Genomic DNA, 14541 nt, shown 5'->3' with positions numbered 1-14541 from the left:
TGCTGTTTTCCCAGTTGACCCGAAGCCCTAGTCGGCTGAGGTGCGAGAGCACCAGGTCCCTGTGTGCACACAACACATCCCGAGAGTGAGCTAGGATTAGCCAATCATCGAGATAGTTGAGGATGCGAATGCCCTTTTCTCTTAACGGGGCAAGGGCTGCCTCTGCGATCGTCATGAAGACGCGATGGGACAAGGACAGGCCGAAAGGGAGGACCTTCTACTGATACGCCTGACCCTCAAATGCAAACCGCAGGAAGGGTCTGTGTTGAGGTAGAATCGAGACATGGAATCACACGTCCTTCAGGTCTACCGCCGCAAACCAATCTTGATGCCGGATGCTCGCTAGAATGCGTTTTTCCAGTGATATTGTACACACTGCTGCGACATTTTCTCAAACAGCTTGATCAGCCCTGTGTACTAATGATCTACAGCTAGGTTCAGAATCCATCATGATGGACAAAATTAATCACAGGTGAAGGAGTTACTCACAGGTTAAAATATTTATGTTTGATTTGTTAAACAGTATTTAAAGTTAAGAGGTGCACCACAACTTAAATTAAAATAAAACTTTGATCAACAAACTGGATTAGCTATAAACTCTGCTTTATTTAATCCTCAATGGTGCAACCCCACTGAGTTCAAAACACACAGCATAACAGTGTGCATGTATTTTCTACCACCAACCTGTTCGAAAAGTGTCATGGCAAATTTCTGATGTGGGATGCAGTGCTTGGCCGTGCAGATGTCCTCCTTTGTCTCATCCGAGATGTGGAAGTGGATCCGCATCAGGAGGTTCTCCTAGAAAGAACACATAGACAGGCTGGCTCACTTCCAGTGTTTGTGTGCGTGCGTATGTGTGTCTAAACTGAGCGTGTTTGTGCATTGGTTTACATGTCCTTTGATCTCCCTCTAATAAACAATTCTGGAACAAGATGTTAGAAGTGCATTCCAGTGCAATACAGTATGTTGTGTTTTTGTGTGAGTATTTAAAGGAAAAGTTCACCCAAAATGAAAATTCTGTTATATTTACTCACCCTCACGTCTTCTGAAATCTGTATGACTTTTCCCTCCGTTGAACACAAAATAATTTATTTACAGCCAAATGTCCAAGCTGCTCTTATTATTATTAGGGATACTCCAATCGATTGGCCACTGATTGGTTTCGACTGATATTCACATCCTATGACTTGATCGGTGATTGGTAATTTGGCCGATTGCATAAATCGATTGCTCCTGTCACAAAAGACTTCAGCAGCACTGTCATGGCATAACGGAGTGTGGGGAATAGTTGGCATAGAGCTCACCACGAAAAATTCCAGACAACTTTGTTGGCATGGCAATAAATTAATGAAATTGAAATTGAAAACAAAATTGATTCAGCAGTTAAGAATGATGCAGTGGGAGAGGAATGACGAATATGAAAAATATGGGTACTGTACTGTTAATGTGGTGTTTCACACATGACAAGGCAAAGGGAAAACAGCACGAGCTGTGAAAGTCCTTATTATCGTTCATAGGGGCAGCTTCTCTATCTCCGCCGGGCATAGGCATCAAAGTAATAAAAAAGTTAAAAAATGTGTTGTAATTCAAACATCTTTATTAAATATCTCCCGATTAAATGGCATTAATAATAGTAGCACCTTTAGAGTCCAGAAATGTGCACTCTTTCTTACTCCTTTCATCTCTTGCCCTCATGAGAGAGCGTGTGTTCACCTCATTAAAATTCAAGCAGCAACAAGTGAAAAATGAACTATTAATACAATCATCCAACTAAATTTAAAGGCAGGGAAGGCATTTATAATATAATAATTCTTTATACAATATTAAAATACCATAATATAATGTATTAAATATAATGCAAAAATAAAATACAAATAAAATAAGGAATAATAATTATTATATGAAATAATGACAATGAATCAATAACCAAAAATGTCACATTAAGTTTAATTGCACCTATGGGTTATCAGTGTGTCTTCAGTTTGACACTAAGCTTAATTTTTTTTATAGGGTTATCTATCTTAATAGAGAGAATATTTTGCTAGCCAATACTTGTTTTAAAGTCTTATTGAAAAAGATTTTTAATAAGCCTTTTTTTGTCAGCAAAAACTAGGCAAAGTGATCTTACTGGGAAGAGGAAAATTTAATTAATAGTGACTGTGCAGAAAGCTTATATTTAGCCAATGATGGGTATCGGGATCAATATCAGCCGATCAGGTGACAAGAAGATCGGTGATCAGTATCGGCTGTAAAAATCCTGATCGGAGCATCCCTAATTATAATTATTAATAGATAATAGAATATAGACTGTTCAGCAAGATTTTTAGCTAATGGCATCATAAGTCCGCTCCTCACACCAAGCTAATGTAAAGACCTTAGTCAGAATAGGCCTGTGACAAGGTTCTTTAACACTCTGAACAATCCAACATGAGTCTTTTATTTACAACACTCTTTCAGTGCAACACACAAACAAATGGCTTTTCAGCCCAAACAGAATCACACTCCATCAGCATCGTGTGTCACTCTCTCACCCCTCCGGCAGTCTGGACACCCTTTTTATCCCCCTCCAGCTCTCACTGAAATACAGAACAGCTGTTAGAGATAATTTCCCACAGGTGTCAATCCTTATCGTTCTTCCTCTCCCAGCCTCGCTCTCCACAGATGTCGCTTGGCCATGCCCACATCACCACAAGGCACCATACTGTATTTATTTTTTCCGCAATAAGGCTGAGAGGAATAGAGGTACTGTACAATCCTTTCAATGGGTTGTACCATCTAATGAATGAATTAATGAATGTAACCCTTATAACGCTTTTCTAACACTACATTCAAAGAGCTTTACATAGTGAACGGGGGACTTTCCTCAACAACCACCAATGTGCAGCATCCACCTGGATGATGCGACAGAAGCCATAGTGTACCAGTATGCTCACCACACACAAACTGGAACATGTGGAACTTCTAAATGTTCTAAAAGACCCTGGTCCACATCTACTTTATTATATCTAAAAAAGAAAATAATAAAAAAAGAGTGCTGCTCAAGCTCAAAAATACAGCTATAATTCTCATTTTGTGTTCCAAGCAGTATTGCTTTGGAACAACATGAGGGTGAGTAAATTATGACAGAATTTTCATTTTGGGTGAACTATCCCTTTATAAATAGAGAGAGATCATCTTTGTGAGTTTGTGTTAGTGTATGTGGAAGAGAGAGATGTGTGGTCTGGCTCTTGAATTCATTTTTCTTTGTCAGCACTCACTTCAATTTAATCTGATCAAGTGAAAAGAACACATCTATTTTTCATAAGAGTCCTTTTGATTCCCTGGCTGAACAAATTTAAAACCAATCGATCACACTGTAAGCTCCTGACAAAGGAATACAGGGTGAATTGGGGACAGAAAAGAGTAAGCAAGGTGAAAAAGACCATCCATTAGCTCAGCCTCCCTTTCTCTTCATTTCATCACGTTAACAGCCATGGACCAAGCCTTCAACACACCCATTTAACAAGATCCAAAATTAACACTTGCCAAGTGCCAAATGCAAGTAAAATTTGGCTTTGTCAAGTAAATAAAATTGATATTTTGGTAGGAAACTTTACTTGGCATTGCAACAAAATGCATGGGTTAATTTGCAAGAACAATACGTCTGACCCTTACAGTCTTTTTTTTTTTTTTTTACAATCTGACACATGAGCAAATGAAACTTGAAGCCAAAACATGCAAGTACTCTACCTAAGTGGCTTCTCTGATGAAGTGTTTGTGTTTACATACTTAAAGGAATAGTTTACCCAAAAATGAAAATGCTCTCATCATTTACTCACCCTCATGCCATCCCAGATGTATATGACTTTCTTTCTTCTGCAGAACACGAATGAAGATTTTTAGAAGAATATTTCAGCTCTGCAGGTTCATACAACGCAAGTGAGTGGGTGCCAAAAAATTGCTCCAAAAAACACATAAAGGCATCATAAAAGTAATCCATATGACTTCAGTGGTTAACCCTCTGGGGTCTGAGGGTGTTTTGGGCCCTGGAGAAGTTTTGACATGCCTTGACATTTGTGCTTTTTTCAGTTGCTTAAAAACATATGAATGGCTAAAGTCTGATAACACTGTATTCAGCACAAACTGTGCTACAATAATATGTGAACAACATGTATATACATGTTTGTATTTTTGAGAAAATAACGTTTATGCTTGGTTTTTGAAAAAACAAACACTTTAAGTCACTGAAATAAGGCTATATGTCACATACTAAACATTTGTTCACAATACTTTTGAGAACTGGATCTTGTAGCCTAGAGTTTTTGCTACATACATTATGTGAAAACCATCCTGATCACTCATTCATAAAAAACAATATAGTCATTTAACTTTTGTAAGACACTTTTAGTGTTAGAAAGGCCATATGCGAGGAGGCGTGGATGATCATGAATATTGATGTGATTCACACCTGAGGACCCCTCCCCTGAGAGAGAATGAATGTGACGAGACTTAATGATTGAATGTATTGTTTGTAGCTTATTCACAAAATCAAGTTTAAGTTAAAAAAAAAGTACATTTTCTTTACATAAAGACTTAAAAATTTAGACCTACACTACTGTTTAAAAGCTTTTAGATATGTAAGTTTTTATAATGTTTTTAAAAGAAGTCTCTTCTGCTCACCAAGGCTGCATTTATTTGAAAACAGTGATATTGTGAAATATTTTTACAATTTAAAATAACTTTTCTATTTGAATAGACTGTAAAATGCAATTTATTCCTGTGATCAAAGCTGAATTTTCAGCATCATTACTGGAGTCTTCAGTGTCACATGATCCTTCAGAAATCATTCTAATATGCTGATTTTATAATATGGGCATATTTACAGCACATTGTACACATTTACACCCGAACAGATATTTGCAAGCACAAGCTTCATTGATGATAAAAAGGCAGCATAAACACTAGTTAAAATATAATCTAAACATTCATATTATTTTTATATCATATTACATATCATATTTATATCATACAGCTTACAATTTAAATACCTGCTTTAGCCAAAACAACATTTAAATGTAACTAAAACTTGCCTATTAGGACATATTTCAAATTTCAATATTCTGAATCCTGGCTGGCAAGTCTGGAAATAGTCAAACTAGTAAAATATGTACGTTTATATAAAATAGCATGTCAACTAATATGTAAGTAAAACTAAATGACTTACTCATCCAAAATTGTATTCTCAGCTGGATCAATTCGCTCTTCAAAATGCAAACGTTCTTCGTCGGATTCCCGCTCTTCTTCTGAGGAAAATGTGAACTCTTCGTCACTATCCAAGTGCTTCCTCACCTGTGTAGCGTGCCATCTTCCAAATGTACAGAAAAGTGAATGAACTTTTTTTAACTGTTTTTTTAAGGTATTGTTGGGGGCATTTACCATTTGCATAGATCGTCTCAGCATATTACCGTATAAATAGCGCGCTCTGCTGGTGGGTGTGATCACATTATGGATAATTAGCTGAGCCAGGAGAAACTGTACATCGCTTTGTTTCATACAGATTACATTGCAGGAGAATTTTTGTTTTAAATTTATTTTATTTAAAAGTAGACATTTTAAGCTTTCTTTAGACATATGTTTCATGTTTGTGTGATAAATATTCGTGGAGTTTCAGTTCATTTTTGTGACGTGTTTCAGAAAGATGCTCGCGGAGACAGAGACGGCTGAAAGCGCACCCTGTTTATTTTCTTTATTTTACAAAAGCACAAGGTTTTGTTGTTATTGTGAGTGTACACAAATAAAAGTAGACCCTTTATAGTCTCTAATGATGTCTTACATTTAGCTGTATGCCCAAAAATGACGGAGTATTTTAAGTTGTTTCCGCTGTTATGAGGAAAAAATCCAGCAGGACGCGCCAGCGCGTCCGTCGACCCCAGAGGGTTAGATCCATATCTTCTGAAGTGATATGATAGGTGTGGGTGAGAAACAGATCAATATTTAAGTCCATTTTTGCTTGAAATTCTTCTCCCTGCACAGTAGGGGGCGATATCCAGAAGAATGTGAATCACCAAAAACACAAGAAGAAGAATGTGAAAGTTAAAGTGGAGACTGACTGAGCAGGGAAAATAAAGTAAACTGGACTTTATTATTGATGTTTCTCACCAACACCTATCAAGTCGCTTGAGAGACATTAATTTAACCACTGGAGTCATATGGATTACTTTTATGCTGACTTGTGTGATTTTTGGAGCTTCATAATTTTGGCGCACATTCACTTACATTGTAAGGACCAAAAGAGCTGAGAAATTCTTCTAAAAATCTTAATTTGTGCTCTGCTGAAGAAAGAAAGTCACACACATGTGGGATGGCATAAGGGTGAGTAAATAATGAGAGAATTATAATTTTTGGGTGAACCATTCCTTTAAAATGACATAAATTTCAGGTTGTTTTTCACCAAAACCTACTATATGCTGTCAGAAGACTTGAAATATGACTCATAAGTCACATGGACTACTTTAAACTTTAAGATGATCTCTATCAACTAACATTGTATTGAAAAGACGGACTAGAATATTTATTAACATCATGGACAGTAATAAATATTTATGCCTTGTACATTATTTTAAATTCATCGGCCATAGAAAATAGTTCATTTAATTAAGCTGATAATAATGCATATTACTAGGCCTACTCTGAGTTCACTAGGCTCTGCTACACAGACATCCACACATTGCTCTCTCACACAAACTGCATTCAAAATAATCTCTCACCCTAATAGAGAAATATCACATCTCACTCTCGCTGTTAGACACTTCTCATTGAGTATCACACAACAAATCATTAGTGTATGGAGCGTCTCATTTCCTGTTCGGATAATAAATCAGTTATTTATGCAGGGGTGCAGATGTGGAGCGGAGAGAGGCAGAAATGAAGTGTTGGCATTCCACTAATGTGCCGCCTGTCGTCTGGTGCATGTGAGGAGAGGGGTCGGCATCTAAAAGTGGAGAGGGATGGCATGACGAGTGGTTTGGCACCGTGCTCGCCACTGCCTCATAAATGCGGCAGTCAAACAAATGGAGAAATCATGGCAGCTCCATTCAACAGATCCTTTGTTAAAAATAATGAGCCCGAGACCGAAATGGTCCTTTGTTACTGAACTGCAGACGAGGTGCTAATTAAACTAAATAACACTCTGATGATGCTATCTTTTGTGACCTTATGAGTAAGCACAGCTGCATTCGCAAATCTATGGCAGAAAATTCCTAACATAGACAGTACGGGCTGCATATAAATGGGTATTTAAGATGGAGCCAATCAGAGGGACTCTCTGCAAGCTATCTTGATTGGACAGCTCAGCTGCTCGCCTGTGAATGATCGTTCAATTGCTTATTTGCTTAAAAGCAATTATCTGTATTGATGCTCACAAAGTGTGTGGGTATAAATGTGAGATAAGCGCATTCTATGGTGCTTAATCAGGTCTGGGGATCAGAGGAGTGGGTTGGGGAGTAAGGGAAGACCTTATAAAAAGCTTCCACATCCCAAATGATCCATTCCAAGCTCATCTCCAGCAACAGCAGGGCCAGTCAATATACCTGCCAACTCCTATGGCCATATGCCTATACAGCCTATGACTTCTACAGCCATAAATCTACGCACCCACTTAGAGACAACAACTCTGTTCCATAACCTAGTGAGTTGCCTCACTGTCTACATACATTAAGCAACTGCCTTACAAGAGGTTGTGCACACAGAAGGTGCTCTTGTGTTCCATCTGTTATTTTTTAATTGCCAGTCGTACAGTACACGTGCCAGATGAGTGTTGCATTTTTAAGACACTGTGCCAATTTAAAAATAGTAAAACATTTAAAAACATGTCTTGAGGCGTTTTGTTCCAATCCATTCACTCCATCTTGCTGTTTTTGAATGCAAGAACACGTCCTGTGTGAATCCCCTCTAAGGCAGCTTAAATGAAACCTCATAAGTGACTCTTAACTTTAAAAAGCCTTAATTTGCAGAAACTATATTAACTAGGGCTGAATGTTTAATTGACATAATATCGAAATCACAATATTGTCTTAAAATATTGATACATCGATTATTGATCGGCTCGTTATTTTCTCAATATGTTTTGTAGGCATTGAGATATTAACATCAGCCATAATGCATGCCTTCATAGAAAACAATTGTTTCGAGTTTTAGATAGCACTGTGTCGTCCGCCAGACACATCAGGTGTGCAACCCCCTTTAAAGGAATAGTTCACACAAAAATGAAAACTCTCTCATAATTTGCTCACCCTTATGCCATCTCAGATGTGTATGACTTAATTTCATCTGCTTAACTCCAATTAAGATTTTTAGAAAAAATGCTCAGCTCTTTTGGTCCATACAATGCAAGTGAATGAGTGCCAACATTTTGAAGCTCCAAAAATCACATAAATCAGCATAAAAGTAATCCATAAATCTCAAGTAGTTAAATCAATGTCTTCAGAAGCGATATGATAGGTGTGGGTGAGAAACAGATAAATGTTTATGTCCTTTTTTACTATACATTCTCCTCCTTGCTCAGTCAATCTCCAATTTAACTTTCACATTCTTCTTCTTGTGTTTTTGATGATTCACATTCTTCATGCATATCGCCCCCTACTGTGCAGGAAGAAGTTGTTCTAGAAAAAAATGACTTAAATATTGATCTGTTTCTCACCCACACCTATCATAAAACATCTGAAGATATGGATTAAAACACTGGAGTCATATGGATTACTTTTATGATGCCTTTATGTGCTTTCTGGAGCATCAGAAGTTTGACACCCATTCACGTGCATTGTATGGACCTACAGAGCTGAGATATTCTTCTAAAAATCTTTGTGTTTAGCAGAAGAAAGTCATACACATCTGGGATGGCATGAGGGCAGAGGTGGGTAGAGTAGCCAAAAACTATACTCAAGTAAAAGTACAATTACTTCATAAAAATAATTACTAATTTAGAAATAAAAATACTAACATAAATAATTACTTGAGTAAGAGTAAGAAAGTATCCAATTAAAAGAGTACTCAAGCAGTGAGTAAATCGTTACTTTCACAAATGATATAATAGATGTTTACTCCCCTATATTCCATTATATAATACACATTGAACATGTATTACAGAATTATTATTATTATTAATGGAAATTCTGTCATCATTCACCATCATGTTGTTCCAAACCCATATGACTTTTTTCTTTTTTTTGAAAGTGAATGGTGACTGAGACTGTCAGTCCCTAATATTCTGTCTAACATATTTTGTGTTCCAAATAATACAAAGCGTCACACTGGTTTGGAATAACATGAGGGTAGAGAAATGATGACAGAATATTAAATTATGGCTGAGCTATCACTTTAAAGAGCTAGTTTACCCAAAAATGAAAATTCTCTCATCATTTACTCACCCTCATGCCATCCCAGATGTGTATGACTTCCTTTCTACTGCAGAACACAAATTCAGATTTTTAAAAGAATATTTTAGCTCTGTAGGCCAAAATTTTGATGCTTCAAAAAGCACATAAAGGCAGCATAAAAGTAATCCATAAGACTCCATGGATGAGAAACAGAGAAACAGATCACCTTCACATTCTTCTTCTTGTGTTTTTGGTGATTCACATTCTTCTCTGCATATCACCCCCTGTTTCTCACCCACACCTGTCACATCACTTCTGAAGATACTGATTTAACCACTAGAGTCTTATGGATTACTTTTATGCTGACTTATGTTTGTTTGTTTAGCTTTAAAATGTTGCCACCCATTCACTTGCATTGTATGGACCTACAGAGCTGAGAAGTTCTTCTAAAAATCTTCACTTGAGTTCAGCAGATGAAAGAAAGTCATACACATCTGGGATGGCATGAGGGTGAGTAAATGATGAGAGAATTTTCATTTTTGGGTGAACTATCCCTTTAAGGGCTCTTGTCAGATCTGGATGAATTCGTCAATAAGAGAGGTTTGGAAACATTTCTAGTAATTATTACAGTGAAAATGTACCACAAGGACATTATATATCATGCTGAAATATAAACCAAAGCAAGATCATGCTTTATTAATGCCTTCTTTCGCTATTTCATAGCTTTTAAAGTCCAGTGTGGATTCTTATTTCAGTGTAGTTCCAGTATTTAGATCATTAGTTCTGTACAGCAGTACCACCGTTCTCTAAATGCAGAGTACGCAGCCGGTCGCAGAACACTCACTGTATCTGAAACCGCCCCCTATCCACTATATAGTGCACTATTTCGAGTGTCCGCTATTTTGTAGGAGTGTCTGAATTCTGAGTGAGCCACTCGTTCCCTACTTTTGTTCACTCATTCTTACCCACAATGTACTCTAATTTCAAGTGTACATTTGATGTACACTTGACAATGGTTAATTTTCCACAATCCACCATGGGAAAGACGTATGAGCTGGGAGTTTACTGATTCTTTCACTACTGCAATGTTTTATTTCATGCTGAATGTAGTAAATTACTTTTTGACAAATCATTACTTGATTAAAATAACATAATAACATATAGAGAGACAAAACATACAGATAGATTTTAAAATGTACTCTTTATTTGATAAAATGTGCTTACTCTTTATATTAACACACAGTATATATAAAAATGACAAACAGAATGAAGATTTATTGTATTAATATATTATTTAATAAGAATAACAAGTAAGGCCCAAGTATTTTAAAATTTCATATGTGACGTTGTTTCTGCGACAGCCCAGAGCTCCGACACTCACGTCAGAATTCTCTCATTTTGTTCACTTACTGCTAAGACATAGTGCACTAACTGCCATTCACTATATAGGAAGTAGTGAATGAGTGAACGATTGAGGACACAGCCACTCTCTTCGCCATACAATTGCCTCGCGCCCGCATATCTTACATGCACGCGTCCCATGCACCTCGCTGTGCACGCGCAGAAATGCTGTCTGTTCGCACTCCAGTTGTCGATCACGCGAATGGCAGTGATTTACACTTAACTTGGATGTTTACATGGATTTATACAGTTAATCTGCCTGAAGTAGCTGCGATAGTTTCCAGTACCCCCACGAGGGCGCGGAGTAAATGCATAAATACTGCTTATTACATGTGGGACGCGGGACAAAGCGCACTGATATATTGCTGCACTGATTTAAAAATGTACACTTAAAAACTGATGTCATAAGAGCCCAGTTACATTATCACCCTGAAAATGACCATCTCATTACACAGAAAAGCCCGCGTTAGGATTAGAGCCAAAATTTACCTCAGCGTGCTGCCTTAAGTTGGAGCTGTGATTTTAATCTTGAAATATCAGCTTGTCTTTGTGTAAAATGAAGGCATTGCATGACGAAACTATTCTTTTTGCACTGTGCGAAGTGAAGAAAGTGTTTCACATTGAAGAGTTTGATGCTGCAGCAGTGATTGAGTGACAGTCTGTGACATTGGCTCAGTACGTGCAGCTGTGTGAACTTCCGCTCTCGTAAAAGTCCCATTCAATAATCTCTCAATAAATTACACATTAATTAAAATTAAACCCAGTAATGTAATGACAGTAATGTCACCCATTGTAAAGAAGTAAAAGTAAAAAAAATTCATTAGAAATTTACTTGAGTGAGAGTAAAAAAGTACCCACTTTTAAACCTACTCTAAAAGTCAATTTTTGTTCCCAAAAAGTTACTCAAGTAACTTCGAGTAAATGTAGCACGTTACTACCCACCTCTGCATGAGGGTGAGTAAATGATGAGAAAATTTTCATTTTTAAGTGAACTATCACTTTAAGTTACCTTGCCACTCACACTTTACCAAAGTTGTGTTTAGAAATATGTTTGAAGAGACAAAGACTATTGTGCAACGAGTAGCCCTATTTATATCTGAAAAATGCAGATATAGATAGATAATCATGGGGAAAGTTTTCTGATTATGAATGCATGAAAAAGGTATAGATCTTGAGCCTACAGTAGATATGACATATGTGCTATTATCAAACCGCAAGGGCTACGATTTCTCGTAACGCTTATGTTCACACGTACTATGTTTTTTAAAATGTTTATTCGCAGTTCAAACCGCAATTGTAATGTTTTAAAATAATGCAATTATTATTTTGATTTTTTGTCCAAATATTTCACCCCTACCGTTAATGGTCCGTTCCTTGCATGAAGCACACAAGAGACTCAAATATACCACTCAAAGATGATTCCAGCCTCATGTGTGCATATGGCTATGCTAATAACGTGATACTAATAAGCACAAAAAAACAGTACACAAAAATATTGTAAAATGGAGTAAAATAGACCATTTTTAATTGGAATGTAACTACATTACCAATACTTTTCATTACTGAATAAAAATATTAAAGCTAAAGTGTGTAATGTTTTCAGTTTAAATGCTGTTTACAATGCTAACTTAATCTGCAAAGACAACTATAAGTAAGCCATTCGTAGGTTAATTTTCAAAAAAAAAAAAAAACCTGTAAACACTGTGTTTCTGTAGAACTATGAAAGTTGCTCTGTTTGTTTTGAGCAACCCCTCCAGCCCGACACAACAACATGGACTCGACCAATGGTGTTGAGTTTGAGGCGGAAGACAAAGGGGTAATCGCAAGTCTGTTTGAGAACAAAGATTATTTTTGCACACTTCACTTCAGCCATTTGCCATCTTAAATATACATTTTCACTGAGATTTGTTACAATGCATTCTTGGATTGATTGGATCTGTGAAGAATAGAAGGTAAAACAAGGTATTTTATAAGCAGGGTTGGGGAGTAACGGAATACATTTAACGGGATTATGCATTTAAAATTCAAAATATTAGTAACTGTATTCCACTACAGTTACAATTTAAATAATTACATTCAAAAAGTATTTTGATTACTGAAGAGATTACTTTGCATTTTATTGTCATTTGTTTCATTTAATATTTAGTCCTTTCAGATGGAAAACATTTATACATATAAATGATGTGATCCAAAGTGCATTTGAACAGCGGTGAAACACTTTCTTATGATGTGTTACATTCATACGAGCAGACAGAGAAGTAAGTTTGAAGTAAGTTTGGAGCAGATGAAATAGAAATAAACCTTGTGTAAATTGTCAGCTTTACGCTAAGCTAAAATGCTATTTCTAGCCATTTTACATGCACGTTACCAGGCACAATCTTATTTTTTATCAAGAAAATTCACGTTGGATCATAATTTCTTTTTTTTCTAGTAAGACCTTTGATCTTAGGGCAAAAATCGTATTCTTGATAATAATTTTTGTATTGTTTTCCTGTAAAAATATCTAAAAATCTTTCAAACAAGATCAGTTTGATTTATCTTGTTTTAGAAACAACACTGCATAAGATATTTAGGTTTTTCAGAGAATGTATTTTTAACTTGTGCATTTTGTCTTACTGTACTGGCAGAGTTTTTATTGTCAAAACAAGTGAAAAAAATCTGAAGAAGTGCTGAAGAAGTAATCCAAAGTATTTAGAATACGTTACTGACCTTGAGTAATCTAACAGAATACATTACATATTACATTTTACAGATGTATTCTGTAATCTGTAGTGGAATACATTTCAAAAGTAACCCTCCCAACCCTGCTTATAAGGCAGCATGTTATTTTGCTTCTTGCCATGGCCTTCATGTCAGTTTTTGAACAGAGCTAAAGAAAGGTAACAAAACACAACAGGAGATTTTTTTTTTTATCATGCTACATGGTAGACAAAAAAGCAATGCATAATTTTATCTTCCAAAAAAAAAAAAAAAAGATATAAAACTATCCATCACTTTCCAGTTAAATATAGATCAACCTCTATAATCTGCTCACAGCATCTGTTTGATGTAAAGTCTCATTAATATCTGAGAGAATGCTATTAGCAAGATATTTTGAAACAAGTACACTTATCAAAAATACATCACCATGTCCTGTCAGAGAAATACTGTAACTGAAACGCATCTTTTTCTGTGTACAGAGTAATTTATGAATATTACAAGAAGTTGTCAAACCTCAGCTGTCTCCATACTCTCTCCAAAGCAATTTTTCCTGCGTAGCTGAGACTTCATGTTTCTATTTCTATCACTCTTCAAACTACCTAAGGACATGCACTAGCAGCAGCTTGAGATGAAACACATAACATCTCTAGAATCTAAGATCAAGGCTGACAAAATCCAACAGAGGTGAGGAAAAAGAGAGGTGATGCAAGGAGAATGAGACGAAACGAGGGTTGAGGAGAGGTAGGAGGAGGAAATGCCTGAAGAGCAGAGAAACAGAGACCAAAGGAGAGAGATAGAGAGAGAGGCAGAGAGGAGATCAGACAGGTAGAGCTTATCATACTGTCAGCAAAAACAGAAAAGTAACTTATGAGGGGAAAACATGAAAATGGTGAGATAAGAATACATTTAAAAAAAGTCTTACGAAACATTCGGCCGCATCGTCCATGATGCCTAGCTGGAAGCGCTGCTCGTCTTGGAAGGTTTTGGCCAGAGCGCTGCGCAGAGCGTCCGATGGGAGCACCTTCTCACTGCTGAACTGGAACTGGGCGAAGATGCTCTGAAAACACAAATAGCAGCCCAAAATAAA

The 14541-nt window shown here is 36.6% G+C and overlaps 1 protein-coding gene across 6 annotated transcripts in view; it reads right to left on the bottom strand.

Moving 5' to 3' along the window:
* Positions 1-14541, bottom strand: part of LOC127427257 (inactive ubiquitin carboxyl-terminal hydrolase 54-like) — a 200622-nt gene that overhangs the window by 53125 nt on the left and 132956 nt on the right. For all 6 annotated transcript variants that reach the window (XM_051674737.1, XM_051674739.1, XM_051674742.1 and 3 more), the window contains 2 exons: positions 14377-14511; positions 685-798 (listed from right to left, as the gene is read on the bottom strand). In XM_051674737.1, the coding sequence (XP_051530697.1) occupies positions 685-798; positions 14377-14511 (249 nt within the window). The remainder of the gene's footprint in view (positions 1-684; positions 799-14376; positions 14512-14541) is intronic.

Source organism: Myxocyprinus asiaticus, chromosome 36 (genome assembly GCF_019703515.2).
Source record: "Myxocyprinus asiaticus isolate MX2 ecotype Aquarium Trade chromosome 36, UBuf_Myxa_2, whole genome shotgun sequence".
Taxonomy (NCBI): Eukaryota; Metazoa; Chordata; class Actinopteri; order Cypriniformes; family Catostomidae; genus Myxocyprinus; species Myxocyprinus asiaticus.
Note: the sequence above shows the minus strand (reverse complement) of the source record. Positions and strands in the feature narration are given on the sequence as shown.